The sequence below is a fragment of the Myotis myotis genome, unplaced genomic scaffold (assembly GCF_014108235.1).
Source record: "Myotis myotis isolate mMyoMyo1 unplaced genomic scaffold, mMyoMyo1.p scaffold_m19_p_10, whole genome shotgun sequence".
Taxonomy (NCBI): Eukaryota; Metazoa; Chordata; class Mammalia; order Chiroptera; family Vespertilionidae; genus Myotis; species Myotis myotis.
This window is the reverse complement of record NW_023416314.1, coordinates 66,768,728-66,785,640: the sequence shown is the minus strand read 5'-3', so window position 1 is coordinate 66,785,640 and position 16,913 is coordinate 66,768,728. Positions and strand designations below refer to the sequence as shown.

At 37.9% G+C, this 16,913-nt stretch overlaps 1 protein-coding gene across 3 annotated transcripts in view; it reads left to right on the top strand.

Moving 5' to 3' along the window:
* The window catches only part of CUNH11orf49 (chromosome unknown C11orf49 homolog), a 149,539-nt gene that overhangs the window by 60,330 nt on the left and 72,296 nt on the right, over positions 1–16,913 (top strand). For all 3 annotated transcript variants that reach the window (XM_036326005.1, XM_036326006.1, XM_036326004.1), the window contains one exon: positions 4,796–4,926. In XM_036326005.1, the coding sequence (XP_036181898.1) occupies positions 4,796–4,926 (131 nt within the window). The remainder of the gene's footprint in view (positions 1–4,795; positions 4,927–16,913) is intronic.

Sequence of the window (16,913 nt, the reverse complement as noted above, 5' to 3'; positions counted from 1 at the left end):
TATTGGGGAACCAACTAGAAATTAAGCATACACGGACTGAAATAACGAATATTATACAGACTCCCGACAGCAGACCAGAGGAGCGCAAGAATCAAGTCAATGATTTGAAAGGCGAGGAAGCAAAAAACACCCAACCGGAGGGGCAGAATGAAAAAAGAATCGAAAAATGCAAGGATAGTGTAAGGAGCCTCTGGGACAGCTTCAAGCATACCAACATCAGAATTATAGGGGTGCCAGAAGATGAGAGAGACCAAGATATTGAAAACCTATTTGAAGAAATAATGACAGAAAACTTCCCCCACCTGGTGAAAGAAATGGACTTACAGGTCCAAGAAGCGCGGAGAACCCCAAACAAAAGGAATCCAAAGAGGACCACACCAAGACACATCATAATTGAAATGCCAAGAGCAAAAGACAAAGAGAGACTGTTAAGAGCAGCAAGAGAAAGAAACTCAGTTACCTACAAGGGAATGCCCATACGACTGTCAGCTGATTTCTCAACAGAAACTTTGCAGGCCAGAAGGGAGTGGCAAGAAATATTCAAAGTGATGAATACCAAGAAACTACAACCAAGATACTTTATCCAGCAAAGCTATCATTCAGAATTGAAGGTCAGATAAAGAGCTTCACAGATAAGGAAAAGCTAAAGGAGCTCATCACCACCAAACCAGGATTATATGAAATGCTGAAAGGTATCCTTTAAGAAGAGGAAGAGGAAGAAAAAGGTAAAGATACAAATTATGAACAACAAATATGCATCTATCAACAAGTGAATCTAAGAATCAAGTGAATAAATAATCTGATGAACAGAATGAACTGGTGATTATAATAGAATCAGGGACATAGAAAGGGAATGGACTGACTATTCTTGGGGGGGAAAGGGGTGTGGGAGATGCGGGAAGAGACTGGACAAAAATCGTGCACCTATGGATGAGGACAGTGGGTGGGGAGTGAGGGCGGATGGTGGGGCGGGAACTGGGAGGAGGGGAGTTATGGGGGGGAAAAAGAGGAACCAATGTAATAATCTGAACAATAAAGATTTAATTTAAAAAAAAAAAAAAGAAAGAAGAAGAAATAAAAATATGTACATGCCTCTGCTCATGTGAGAAAAAGATACACACGGGAAGAATGAATCAGAAACCAGTGAGATTCATTACTTACAGGGCATTATTGTAAATGGGGTGAACAAGTAAAAGTGTGGAGGGAAGGTGACACTTACTTTTGGAACTATGTTAATATTTCACATAGGCAAGATAGCTATGTATATAATTATCAAGGATGAGGGGCCCTAAAATGGAATACAGACAAACAAATGAAGCAAACTATATTTCAAATGAATAAATTAAACATACTGAAGGGAATTGGGGAAGATTAAGTAATGTTTTTGTTTGTTTGTTTAATCCTCATCCAAGGATATTTTTTCCATTGCTTTTTAGAGAGTGGAAGGGAGGGAGGAAGGAGCAGAGAGAGAGGAAAACATCAATATAAGAGACATATAGATTGGTTGCCTCCTGCATGCGTCTCCTTCAGAGCCAGCCAGGAATCAAACCTGCGACCTCTCAGTGAGCAGGCCAACACAAACCACTGAGCACACCGGCCAGGGTGAGACTAAGTACCTTTTGAACACAGTATTTGGACTATTTGCCCTCCCTTGGGCTAAAAACAAAAAGAACTCTAAATAAGTGTTGAACTAGAATTAGGAGGTTGCTTTTACACAGAGGCATGGATTAGCAATTGCTGTACATTTTAGGATTGAGCAAATAAGTAAATATATATTATGGATAATGGGAGCTGGATTTCTCTGTGAGAAGAGGAAGTTTCATATATAAAAGGGAAAGAATAGAGGGTACCTTGTAGCAATATATTGGAATTGAATCAGTGTGGACTCATGGGTTTTAATATATGTAAATAGCTAGACATATAGAAATGAAAATAAGTATGTGTGTGTTTGTGCACATGTGCACATTTGTGTAGAACGTGTGTATATAGACCTTCATCTGTTTCTTAACTGTCTTCTGAGAGAGCCTAGAAGCAATGACACATTTGGAGCAAAAAGCACACCCAGCACCTACCTAGATCTTGGTTTTTAAACACTGTTTTTTACTAAAAGCAACCTGGGCTTCTTGGATAAATGACTGGTTCCAAGATGGTTTAGAGAAAGAACAAGATGGGCCTGGAACATCTTATTCTATCAAAAAGAAAGCAAGTACCCAAAGAATTGTGTAGATAAGTCAAAAGGACGGAAGTCAGCTTGAAGGAGCTCCCACAGCCAAATCTGGGACAATTTGAGCAACAAAATAAATAATGATAATAAAGGATTATAGCCTATTGAATAAAGTAAGAATCCATGAATCCAGACTAATGTAAATAAATAATGAATGGATGAGAAAGGTAAGCTCTTCTTTACCATAGAAAGTCAAATTATAAATGTAGATGAAATGACGTAACTAGGGGGAAATAGCTATTTGGCAAACCCAGCAAAATTGTTATTGCTTCTAGCAAGAATTATTAGATACTGAATCAATAGCTAGTGAAACTAGTAAATGAAAGTTTGAAAGTTGACTGTAGATTTCCACAGCCTCAAAATATTTCCCCAGAAGATACTTATTAAATACAACCTAATTGCTTACTCCATAGAACTTATAATCTAGTAGGAGAAATAAGTCTAATAACTTTAAAACAAGGCAGCAAATTGTGAGTTCTATTAGAGAGTTAAAAGTGAGATATGCTGGGAATTGAGCATGGGGATGGAATCATGAAAAGACTTTATGTAAAATATGGCAGATGGTCTGGAAAGATTAGAGTTTTAGCAGATGGAGACAGAAAAAAGATACTTCAAATTGAAGAGAGCCAGAAAAGTTTTGAGCAATATTGCATTTTCTGCTCTTTCCTTAGAGCCATCTTATCTAAAAGAATTTTCACTGATCATATTGATCATCTATTCTTTAAGTAAAGTGATTATGATCCCCATACTGACCAGTTGCCACCATAATCAGATGTTTCTAATTATTTTTATTTTTAGTTAAATGTGAATTTTATCAGTATGGATTACCTAAAGGCAGTAGTGTAAATAAAACTGTAAATCTTTTCATATTCAATATTATAAGCCCTTGCCCTATCAAGTTGTTTTATAAAATTCCTATGTTATAATTTTTTATAAATTTGTACTTATCTGTATAATGAGGCTCAGCCAGATTCTTTAATTCATATATTACTCTTTAGTGTTTTTTTAAAATATATTCTTGAAAGTTACATTAAGGATATAACTTCACTATAACTAGTTCCTTTACAACCAAGATCATGATCTAGAGACCAGCATTTTACCCTTGTGGGATATGAAGCACACTTTGGGACTAAGTCTTTGCTGGATAGCTTCATAAATTTAGTCTAGAATGTTCTCATTTTAGACTTCATTTGCTAGAAGTGTGGCCTACTCCATTTATCTATAACAGTTCATTTGCTTTCTTTTTCATTTTCCTTTGCTCAAGACAATAAATAGCACTGCCACAAACTGTATGCTTAGTTTAACACTTTCATTGCTTTTTAAACATCTCTCATCTAACCTAATTCTTTGCCAGGTATTTTCCTCATACTTTCTCATAGTGTCTTAGAATCAGATTTCTATGCTACTTTTCTAAGAGGGAAGAAGAGCGTGTAATTAGCCTTTTTATATAGCACTGTTAATAGTCACAGGAAGAGGTTAATTTTATCCTTTAACATACTATACGTTACAGACAGGTTAGACACTCCCCTCTGAACTTGGTCAGGGAAAAGAAAAATGGAACAGATGGCTCCTGAAATTTTTTCCTGTTCAATTCAGAGGTTCAGAATTTTTTTCTCTCGTTAGTCAACAAATGAAAAGTGGCATTTGGAATTACCATTGTCCCTCTGTTACTTGCCATCTTCATTGTAATGCCTGCTTCTCTGTAACATGAACACATTTCCCACTCATGATTTACTTGTCAGGGAATTTAGGAGTTTTCTGGAAGCCGAAGTCTGCCTTAGGTAGTGTTGATTACTGGATAATTGCCTATTCTTTGGTGGAATTTCAATTTTTAGATTACGCCAGGCTCTACAGCCTTTACTTCTTTGGCAAAAGAACCCAAAGGCAATGGAGTATATTTTTTCCCCTTCCCCAGCCCAGCTTAAACAATGACTCACTTGGGCTCTGGGGTTTTGCTTCATACTTTAATTTAGGGGCCACTTTCTACCCTTGTTCTTCTTATTTGCTTTTAGTGTTCTGTTTGGAACCTTTTATATCCTTTGGCACATGGATTTTCCTCTGAGGTTATTGTCAGAGAAGTATGTAACACCACCCCTAAACTGGAACAGACAAGCTGGTTATGTCCCATAAGCTATGTTGTTCATATATGGCAGCTGATAGAGGTCAGAGAGTACAGAAAGAATATCTTTAAGGAAACATAATTCCAAAAAAGGTAGGGAGAGGCGTATTCTCCAAAAAGTATGAGTGCCAATGTCAGCCAATTAAAGACTGAAAGATTTCCTTCTATGTGAGATGCTCCAGTGACTCCTAAAATTTCCTCAGGGTGTGTATGTGGGAAGGGGGGAAGTACTCAGAGGAACTGGACTGAAACAGTTTTCAGAGGGATATGGTTATGTGAAGCGACTTCCTTCTAGAAGGACTTGGTCTAATTTATAGTTCAGAGTCTTGTTGGAGAAAAAAATCCTTTTTCCCTTTTTGGCAGTGCTTCTGTCTGGTCTTGCTTTTTCATTCTGATTTCAACCTTCCATAACTGTCCATCTAACGATGATTTCTTGATTCTTCTCTTTGCAGCTTTAACAGTGTATGTCAGGGAACTCACATTCTCTTTCGGGAATTCAGCTTCGTCCAAGCCACCCCTCACAACAGGGCATCATTCCTACGGGCCTTCTGGAGATGCTTCCGAACTGTGGGCAAAAATGGCGGTAAGTCTTCCCAAATTCTTTCTTCCCTTTTCTTCCTACCAAACTTTTATCTCTTTTTTGTTCCTATAAATACTGTTTGGGTACTAGCCAGTTTGCCTCAGTGGATAAAGCGTCGGCCTGCTGACTAAAGGGTCCCGGGTTTGACTTGGATCAGGGGCATATGCCCAGGTTGCAGGCTTAATCGCCAGTAGGGGGCATACGGGAGGCAGCCAGTCAATGATTCTCTCTCATCATTGATGTTTCTATCTCTTCCTCTCCCTTCTTCTAAAATCAATAAAAATATATTTAAAAAAAAAATACTGTTTGGTCTCATGCTATTCAAGGTTATAGGCCCACCTTACTTTTGAGGAGCTATTCCTCTTGTGTCAGAAATACACCTCCGTTACTACCACCATCACTGATGAGTGTATTAAGAGCCAAGTGAAGCTCTGTGCACTTTACGTGCAGTAATTCACTTACTCTTTATAACATCTCTCTGTGGTAGATACTGTAAACTCCATTTTATGACTAATAAAACTGAGGATCAGAGGGGTTAAGTAACTTGGCAAGGTTAAACAATAAATGCTGGGGCTGGATTCATACCCAGTCCATCTGGCTCCAGAGCCTTTGCTTTTGACAAATATTAAAATACCATGCAGTCGCCCTAACCAGTTTGGCTCAGTGCATAGAACGTCAGCCCAAGGACTGAAAGGTCCTGGGTTCGATTCCAGTCAAGGGCATGTACCACGGTTTCAGGCTCAATCGAGGCCCTGGTCGGGTGTGTGTGGGAGGCAACCAACCAGTGTGTGTCTCTCACATTTGATGGTTCTTTCAGTGTCTCTCCCCCTCCCTTCCACTTTCTCTAAAAACCAGTGGAAAAATATCCTCGGGATTAACATCAAAACAATGCCATGCGGTAAATTCAAGGAAAGATGTGACTGCAAATAAACTCCTGGGTGGGGGGGGGGATGGGGATACTATTGTCAGAGGATGGAGAGAGTGGATTAGAGAAGGTTCTCCTCAGAAATGGCTGTTTGATCTCAGTTGGGAAGGAAGAGTGAGTAGAAGTTGTACACATGGATAAAAGAGAGAAAGGCATTCTACTAGTAGGCAGAGCATGTGCTGTGGTGTAGGCGCATAAATGGAATAAAAGAAAGACGGTACTGAAAGACATTTTTTGCCATAAAAAAAAAGTTGGCCGAAACCGGTTTGGCTCAGTGGATAGAGCGTCGGCCTGCAGACTGAAAGGTCCCAGGTTCGATTCCGGTCAAGGGCATGTACCTGGGTTGCGGGCATATCCCCAGTGGGAGATGTGCAGGAGGCAGCTGATCGATGTTTCTCTCTCATCGATGTTTCTAACTCTCTATCTCTCTCCCTTCCTCTCTGTAAAAAATCAATAAAATATATTAAAAAAAAAAGTTGTATTTCATATAGGCTCTATTTGAAGGATTATGGAAGAGTGATGTGGTGATATGAGTTCTAGAAAGAGCATTCTAGAGACAGCATGGAAATGGCTTAGGGGGTGAGACTAGAAGCCAGGAGCATAGTTGGCAGACTTGTAGTGGGAAAACAGTTACAAATTTCCGGGTAAGTGTATAGTTCTGAAGCATTAAGTGCACTCATATAGTTCTGACACCATCCCAACCATCCATCTCCACAACTTTTTCATCTTCCCAAACTGAACCTCTCTACCCATTAAGCACTAACTCTCCATTTTCCCTTTCCCGCAACCCCTGGCAGCTACTGTTCTACTTTCTATCTCTCTGAATTGGACTACACGAGGTATCGCATACTAATGGAATCATACTATATTTATCCTCTTGTGAATGACTTATTTCATTTAACATAACATCCTCAGAGTTCATGCATGTAGTGGCAAGTGTCAGAATTTCCTTCCTTTTTAGGGTTAAGTAATACTCCATTGTATGTGTATACATATTATTTGTTTATTCATCCATTGATGGATATGTGGGTTGCTTTCACATTTTGTCTAATGTGATGTAAGTTTTTTTAAAGTTTATATTTCTTTGAAACACAGTTAAAAAACTTCAGTAAGCAACAGGAAATATAGGTCAGGTTCTAGAAATATAGATTTTGGGAAATAGAATAAAGTTGACTAAAGTCAATTTTTCATTTCACCTTACAAATCCTTGAGAGAAGAGCTATGTACATGGGAAAATGCAAATCATTTTTGTATTTGCATACTGTTGGTTTGGCATATTCTGATTATATTCTAAAGAAAATATTAAGGAAAACACTGATTGAAAATGCCTTCGAGATTTTAAAGATCTTGGTGAGATGAAAGGCAAAAGGTACCCACTGACACTGACAGCTTCTTTTTAAAAATGGAATTAGATTCTCACATTCAGAACATTGAAACATTAAATTGCTCCAAAATTTTCTGATTTAGAATCTCTACATCAAAACCTTGGTTCACATCTGTTTTTAACCATTTGTACACTATAAGCATCTATAGACGCAAGCAGCGGGCCTTTTTAAATTAAATTCAAAATATTGTGGCAGTTAACTGGTTAAGGGCCTGTTTGTATCCCACCTTCATATTGTGTGTTATTTCAAATTACTATTGAATACTTTTAACATAGTTTCTTTAATGATTGTAACTTAAAGTAGAGGAAGGCCTAAGCTATTTCCTCATTCATTCAATGAATTATTTCTGGTAGACTTACCATGTGCCTGGCACTGTGGTTAGAGTGAACACTCCCTGCTTCCATTGAGTATATAAGATCCCCCATCCTGCTCTAATGGATGCTACTGCTACTTTATATTTAGCTACGGAATTTTTTTTTTCTAAAACTCCTTCTACTTAGTGTCTTATTAGACCATTTCTACTATCCTAAGAAATAAGGAAGATAGGTATTATTGTGCCCATTTTATAAACAATGAAATTATGTAACTTGTATAATTGCACAGTGGATTGGTAGCAAAGTTAGAAACAGAACTCATGTTTACTAATTTGCTAATGTGCTATTTCTACTATTTCTGCTACTCCAATCACATACGGCTTCTGTGACATGCACTCTCTAGAGACAATCTATCTCATTTACATTCTTGTGCAAACAATCTTAGTGTGCTGAGAATAGCATCATCTCCTTTACAGAATATATGTACTAGTAGGCAAAAATCAGTGTGACCCAATTTTAAGTGAACTACCTCAGAAAAATTAAGCAGTTGGTCTCAAAATAAACAAAACTGGGAGCTGTGAATGGATAGGTGGAGTTTGTACTGTTTCAACAGAGCCTGTCTTTCCCAATCCTTCCCAGTCCCTTAATCAGTTAGCAAATATGTATTGAATACTCTCTATATTGAACAATGGTGCATATAGACAGCTGGTTTCTATGAAATAGTACATGGAGGTAACTATGGAAAACAGTTTTTAAATGTCCTCAATTCTCTTCCTGCTTTAGAAGTGGGGCCTCTTCAAGAATTTATTTACTATCACAAGGGATTCATATAGCATGTGGACTCTAAGCAGATGTGGGTTTCTTTATCTTTCTTATAGCAGCTGCCATTGATTCATCCAGCTGTTGAGAGGGAGCACCTCCAAGTTCTCCCTGTTTCTCCTGTGCCATAAACATGACCTAGATTTTATGCTGGATATTTCTTGCTATGCTTCTTAATCAGACACTTTCTGATTTCTTAAAGAGCAAATGCAACATTTGTGTCTAGGTGATACTAAAATCTTTGGTTAAATAGCTTTAATATATTCTCAGTTTCTTCCAGGAAACTTGAGAATATTTTTCAGTTCCAGAATGTATCAGTCCCCAATTTTAATCCAAAATGAGCAAAAACATTCAGAGGCAGGGTTTCAAAAGTAAGTATTAAGCCCCATTTTTTCAAGTAGAATGCCAAGTACCAGACTCCTATTCAGTGGAGCCTCTACTATATTATTCTCCTGCAGACAACTTCCTTAGAACATCATGTACATATTATAGCATTATCAAGAGGAAATAACTCTTCTGGGAGGTAGCATAGAAGAGCAGAGTTCCAGCAAAATATATCTAAAACTGAAGTCACTTTGTAAAAAAATAAGGACCTGATCCCTTCTGAAATAGTTTATCCAAGTTTTTAGCAAGTACAAGGATGCAATGTCATTTCTGCATATCTGAGTAGTGAATAATGCTAATTTTCCTATGTCTGAATTTCAGATAACCTCATGAAGACTATAGCAAATCTCTTGCTATTAGGCAACTTTAGACTCTTGGAAGCAAAAATGTCTATTTAGCCCTAGCTGGATTGCTCAATGGTTAGAGTGTCAACCCGAGGACAGAAGGGTTGAGGTTCAATTCCGATCAAGGGCACGTACCTCTGTTTCAGGCTCTATCCCAGCCCCTGGTTGGGGTGTGTGTGGGAGGCAACCAATTAATGTGTCTCTCTCACATTGATGTTTCTCTCTCTCTCTGTCTCTCCCCCTCCCTTCCACTCTTTTTTTAAAAAATCAATGGGAAAAAAATATCCTCAGGTGAAGATTAAAAAAAAAAGTCTATTCAAACAATTTTAAGATTCAACCTCGTGCTTTGGTATTTCTTTCAATGTAGAAAGATTAATCTAAATTTTTCAAGTCTGGCAAATATTGAAATTCCCTTGAAGTAAATTTCCACTTCTGTTTAGGAATATTGGTTCAAAAGTTTTTGTCCATATTTATTTTCATAGTTTATTAGAATTTTATTTTGAACTTTGTGTTTTTACCAATGAATACATATATTTCATTTAATAAAATGATGATAGGTACCTCCTCTTCGGCTCATGAAGAAGTACCTACTAAGGGAGTTGTCCTCCTGCCATAAACAACTAGAAATCAGACAATGTCCAATGTATGAAACGACTGTGGTCCCTGAGAGGCAGTTGCCAAGTGACGGTACAGTAAGGAAGATCATCAGAGAGCCAGGAAGATCATCATGCTGAGGAGTTGAGTTAAGGAGACAGAGATTGGGGTTTAGAGAAACCAAGGTGGCCAGAATTTTCAGGACAGAGTACCAGAGAGGAGGGAGTAGGTAACTCAGTAAGTTCTAGAGAGTTTCAAGCAGATATTTGAGTCTTTGGCTATAAATTCTGCACATGTGTGGGTTGGAAAAAGAACCACCAGAAAACAGTTCCTGAAGTGTACACAGGACAAGGGATAGTTCACACTTCTGCCAGCCAGAGTTGAAAAACCTCAAAATACATAGAACATTGGCATTGGATAGAATCCTCAGCAGCTTACAAACAAAAAGATCCAACTTATAGGCATATCACTTAACTATATACCTAAACAAAATTAATACTCCTTAAAGGAATTCGGTAAAATCCAGCACTCAACATAAAATTCACAAAGTCTGGCATACAATTAAAAATTACCAGACCTTAAAAGGGGCAGGAAATATGGCCCATAACCAGGAGAAAAAAATCAATCAATAGAAACACAGACCCAGAAATGACAGATGATAGAATTAGCTAACAAGAACCTTTGAACAGTTATTTTAAATCATATAAATATGATCAAATATGTAAAGGAAAACATGAATCTGATTAGGTGATAAGTGAAAGATATTAAAAAGGTACAAATTGAATTTCTAAACATAAAAAAGACAATATCAGAAGTGAAATAATGGTAATAATAGCAATTAACATTTATTAAGTGCTCCCTATATAGATTATCTCATTTTTCTTCACAGCAATCCTATGTGATAGGTAGATATTTTAATATAGTTGTTGTATAGAAAATGAAACTGAGATTTAGAAGTTCAGTAACTTGTTCTAGGTCCCACGCCTAATAAGTGAAAAAAGCCAGTGCGTAAGAAGCCAGAAAGCTGACTAAAAGAGAATATTCCTTTTTTAAAAAAATAATTATATTGTTTAAAGTATTACAAATAGTAGTACATATGTCTCTTTTTTCCCCCACACTGACCTCCCCCCGGCCTCCCCTACCCCCTGGCACTTGCCCTCGTCTCCCCCCCTCCCCCTCGCCCCCAGTGTCTTGCATCTGTTGGTTGTGCTTATATGCATGCATACAAGTCCTTCAGTATTACTTTTTAAATGTGTTCTTCATCAGATAGTGTACGAGATGCTTGAAATATGAATGAGTGAATGGCAATACTTGCCCTCAAGGAGCTCACATTCCAGAAGAAGAAACAGATTAGTCTAGAAATAGTTTCCATAGAGTGTAAGTGATTATTAGAGCCATGTGTAGGATTCAGTGACAGTACAAGGGAGGAAGTAGTTTTTCCTGCAGAAGCTGGGGAAGGCTATAAAGGAGCGAAGGCATTTGGATTTTGAAGTAGTAAAAGCTATTAAGCAAATAAAAAATACATTCTAAAAAGAAAAAACAAGATTTTTGAAAGTATTATGACATAAAACAACACGGTTCCTTTGGGAAACACTTACAGATTCATTTTGGCTAGTGCTTAACACGTAAGAAGGAAATTAGAATCTTATGAATTTGTGCAGTATTCTCACATATGACACTGGCAAAGTATGGAAAGTAAGTAGTAAGACTGAGGACAAAAACCAGTTAGGAGCCAGTTACAGTAGAACAATAAGTGGCATGGAGATGCAGAGCTATTTAAGGAGCTGGTTTAACAGGACTTGCTGACTGACTGGATGTGAGGTGTGGGAGAGAAGAGTCAAGAAAGAGTGACAGAATCTGAAGTATTGCCACTTTCATCCCTCCCTTTCTCTTTTCCTTTCCTTTTTTTTTTCTTTCACTTTTTGTTTTACTCTGAATTCACTGTGGTTTTGTCTTCATAGTATTGGTATATTCATTCATTCAACAAAATTTATGTATCAGTTGCTAGTGATGAAGCAGTGAGGTGAAGAGACAAATTCTTGCTCTCATGGAGTTGTGTCTAATAATCTGAGATTTGAAAAAAATGTTCCTGTCTTTTTCAAAGGAGCTCACATTCTAGGAATCAGGAAATTGCATATGATAAAAATAAATGTTACTTTTTCCTAAAATATCTAATGTTATAGTGGGTGAAGTGATCTCAGGGAAAAATGCAGAAAGTTAGGCTGACTTAAAGCTTTTGGTCTGATTTCTCTAAAGTCAAATTTCCACTTGACTTTACTTGTCACTAATCCTCATCCTCACCACTAAAAACCATTCTGTGAGGATTAACAGCGTTTACTTCAGGAATGGGTGGCTGCCTGGTTTGAAATATTAAAGACCATTTGTTAGTTTTGTAATTTTTAAAATAAACAAATGAAAATCCTTCCATGTAATCTCTTCACATCTATGGTTTCCTCTGGCCAGTCATCTTCACCTGCTCCCACCAGCACTTCGCTTCCCTCAGTTTCCTCAGAAACCGGATGTGGCCAATAAACAATTTCTTCAACCTCAAATTCTCTTTCCTATCTCCCATTTCACTTATTTCTCCTCAGTTCCTGATTTTCTTTTTTTTAATTTTTACTTCCTTCTTCAGAATCTTTTCTCCAAGAAGAACATTGACGTTTAATGTCCCCTCGAAGTTTTCGCCTCACTACCTCCAATAACTTTACTCTCTCCCTCTATTTAATTTCCCATTTTTTCTATGTAGATTATTTGGGCCTGTCACACAAGCATTCCTGGAATGCTTTTGTCACCATCTCCTCTTCTACCCAGCCCTCCTCATGCTGCATACATAATATCCTTAGGTTGCTAACCTCTCTTTATCCCTTTAGGTCTTAATTTAAAGGTCAGCTCCTTAAAGGAGCCTTATCTGTGACTCCTTTCTCTTCTGAATTAGATCTTCTCATTATTCTTTTCACATCATACTGTAATATTTAGTCATATCATTTATTATATTTTCTAACTAAATATTTTTGGATGACTCTTACTTAATGTTTATTTCCCTTATTAAACTGTAAATGTTAGGAGGGCAAGAACCTTGTTTGTTATGCCAATACCTATATTCCTAGCATCTAAGATATATAAATGATTTATTTTGTCATTCAATATGAAGGCTCACCATTTTCCAACTACTATACAGAGGATAAATTATTGAATGCATTATATTATCATCTCTTTTTTTAGAGGGTAGGGTTGGTTTTGAAAATCTGCTTTATACTAACTTTTCAAATTGTATAGGAGCCTTGATTTAAAATAATAATAGCTACCAGTTATTTGCCACCTACTATGTGCAAGGCACTTGCGTGTTTGAACTTCATGGTCAAAGTGCCCCACTAAAAACTGGGCCATTAAGAGCGATCTTAAAGAATACCTAATTGAAATATTTAATCCCCACTGGTGCTTCCAAACAAGGATTAGAAAGGTTAGATCATTATCTGTATGCTAACTTTACACATTGGCGAGGATCTGACTAATAGTAACTATTTTCCTTCTTTTGTGTTCTGGATCCAGCCTTTAAGCTATGAAAGATATCACGAGCTAGTAGTCAGCTGACTACACGTGCCTTGAACTGCAGATGTTTTCTTTGGTTGCAGTTTTAAAAATAGTTTTTTAAAAATTAGATGCCAACATACAACATAAAAATCTCAATTCGGTTTCACTTACAGAATGGAAAATCCAATACCATGCCCACATTCCAACAGGGAGACAGTTCGCGAGGGCAGAGGGGCAGCTGCTCCTTCAGACTGGGCGTGTGGCCTCCGATTTACCACCGCCCCCAGCTGCCTTGCTGCATCTGCTTATGTTTCCGGCCACTGTAGGCATTTGAGTTTGCTCCCGTTGCTAGAACTTCTTGGTCCATTTATAATCACTTGAAAGGTTGAGTTACACTGTTAATTCAGAACAAGGAGTCAGGAGCTTATTCCTCAACTAGATTCTCTTTTCTCTTTATTATCATGATGTCTCAAAGAATTTCAGAATTAACTTTCAAAGTTAAGAAATTTGAGTCCTCCAGTATTTTTTTTTTTTTCAAGATGGTGCTGGCTATTTGGGGCTCCTTGCAATGCCTTTTAAATTTGAGGATTGGCTGTTCTATTTCTGGGGGAAAAGGCTGTTATAATTTTGTTGGGACTGTGTTGAATCTGTAGATTGTTTTGGATATTATTGATGCCTTAGCAATGTTAAATCTTCCTATTCATGCACATAGGATATCTTTCCATTTTTTTTATAAATATATTTTATTGATTTTTTTACAGAGAGGAAGGGAGAGGGATAGAGAGTTAGAAACATCGATGAGAGAGAAACATGGATCAGCTGCCTCCTGCACCCCCCCACCCCCACCCCCTGGGGATGTGCCTGCAACCAAGGTACATGCCCTTGACCAGAATCGAACCTGGGATCCTTCAGTCCGCAGGCCGACGCTCTATCCACTGAACCAAACCGGTTAGGGCATTTCCATTTTATTATGACATCTTTAATTTCATTCAGCAGTTTTCAGTGTGGAAGTCTTGTACCTCCTTAGTTAGATTTATTACAAAGTATTTTATTGTTTTCATGCAATGTAAGCAGAACTGTTTTTCTTAATTTCCTTTTTGCATTTTAATTGCTAGCTTATAGAAATGTAATTGATTTTTATACATTGATTTTGTATCTTGCATCGTTGCAGAATTCATTTATTAGCTATAACAAAACTATTATGTGTGTGTGTGTGATCTTTAGGGTTTTCTACATAGAAGATCATATCATCTATATATATAAAAGCCTAAGCGACCAGCCAATTGACCAACCGGCTGGTAGCTATGATGCACAATGATCACCAGGAGGCAGACCCTCAACACAGAAGCTTCCGAGTTTGGTGACTTGGCAGCTGGGTTCTCAGGTGACACACCTGTAAACAGAGAGGAAGGAGCCTGATTCCCGGGTGTGTCACCCAAGAGCCACCCTCTCACAGTCAGGGACCGCTTGGGGGATGTTGGAGAGCCGGTTTTGGCCCAATCCCTGCAGGCCAGGCTGAAGGACCCCCACCGGTGCATGAATCTGTACACTGGGCCCCTAGTTTTTATATAAAGATATTTTTACCTTTCCTTTCCAATTTGGATGCTTCTTATTTATTTTTCTTGCTTAATTAGTCTGGTAGAACTTCCTGTACTATGTTGAGTAGAAGTGGCAAAAGCAGACATCCTTGTCTTCTTCTTTTAAAATATATATTTTTACTGATTTCAGAGAGGAAAGGAGAGGAAAGGAGAGATAGAAACATCAGTGATGATAGAGGATCATTGATTGGCTCCTACATGCCCCACACTGGGGTTCTAGCCCGCAACCCGGGCATGTGCCCTGACTAGGAATCAAACCGTGACCTCCTGGTTCATAGGTTGATGCTCAACCACTGAGCCACGCTGGCTGGGCTGTCTTGTTCTTTTTGTTGGGAGGAAGCTTTCCAGCATTTGGCTTTAAGATAAAAGTACGTCAAGAAAATTGTGATTTTAAAAAAAAGAAGAAAAGAAAATTGTGATTCACACAGATAAGTAGCTGCAAATACTAACATTTTTTAAAAATCTTAAAATAGTTACTTGATTTTAGTTATAATGATTTAAAAGAAGAGTGATAGTAAATTTTTGTGTCAAAGCTGAGTTACTAACATACCTGACAATTGTTCACATCCCTAATTGATGAATAATCACTTTGGAGAAATCAATATTTTCTCATCTAGTTTAAAAACTTTAACTCATTTGAATAAAAATAAATGTATCTTATAACATTATATATGAGTTAGTCGATGGTGTTGTTTCTTAAAAAGTTCAGATACCTCAGAGGATGATATAGATTGAATTGTGTCTCCCAAAATTCATATGTTGAAGCTCCAGTCCCCAACGTGACTATATTTGGCGGTAGGGCCTCTAAAATTGTAATTATGGTTAAATAAAGTCATAAGGGTAGGGCTCTGATCCCATAGGGTTAGTGTCCTTATAAGAAGAGACATCGTGAGAAGGCAGCCTTCTGCAACCAAGGAGAGATTATTTACCAGATGCTGACCCTGCTGGCTCCTTGATCTTGGAGTTCAGTCTTCAGAACTATGAGAAAATAAATTTCTGTTGTTTCAGCTACCCAGTCTATGGTATTTTGTTATGGCATCCCAATCAGACTAATATGACGGGCATCTTTTTACCCACAGTTTTAGCACAGAAAAATTAATTTTGTTTTGCACATTGAGTCAAAATTCTGTTTTGATTCATCACTAACAATTTTTTAAAATTCTCACCCAAGGATATGCTTTTGTTTTTTAATTGATTTTAAAGAGGAGGAGGAAAGGGAGAGAGAGAGGGAGAGTGAGAGCGGGGAGAGACAGTAAGAGAGAGAGGGAGAGATAAATATCAATCAGCTGCCTCCTGTACGTGCCCTAGCTGAGGATTGAACCCACAACCTTTTGGTGTATGGGACAGTGATGCTCCAAGCAACTAAGCCACCCAACCAGGGCAATCACTAACATTTTATCTGAGGCTGTAAATATGACTGTATTGTAAGCCTAAATTTATCTATGCAATTTATCTAAAATACCAATAAGATTTCCAAGTTAATAACCCTACTTTAAGGTAGAAATAATAGTAATTTCTTATTTTATTTACCTACTAAAGGCCCGGTGCACGGATTCGTGCACCAGTGGGGTTGCTCAGCCTGGCCTGCGGGGATCAAGCCAAAACCAGCTCTTCGACATCCCCCGAGGGGTCCCGGTTTGCAAGGGCAGTTCTCGGGTAACACACCCCGGAATCCACAGCTGCCAAGTCACCGCAGCTCAGCAGCTCCCATGTTGAACATCTGCCCCTTGGTGATCAATGCACATCATAGCTATCAGTCAGAGTGTCTGCCCCCTGGTGGTCAGTGTGCGTCATAGCTACCGGCTGATTGGCCGGTTGGCCAGTCGGCCAGTCGCTTAGGCTTTTATATATATAGATTTTCTGACAACTGTCAGTTTTCTGTCAGAAAACTTTAGTATAAAAGAATAAATTCTGTAAAAGAAAAAAAAGAATAAATTCTGGTATCAGTACTAATACCTTTGCAAATATGGAAAGGTCTGTAATTTAAAGGTCATCTTAATAAAACTGATAGTCTGTATCAATTTGTATAATATTATCCAGTAGTGTTTTGGAAAATGCTTGCATAATTTTAACTGCTAGTGCTTACACATCTGATG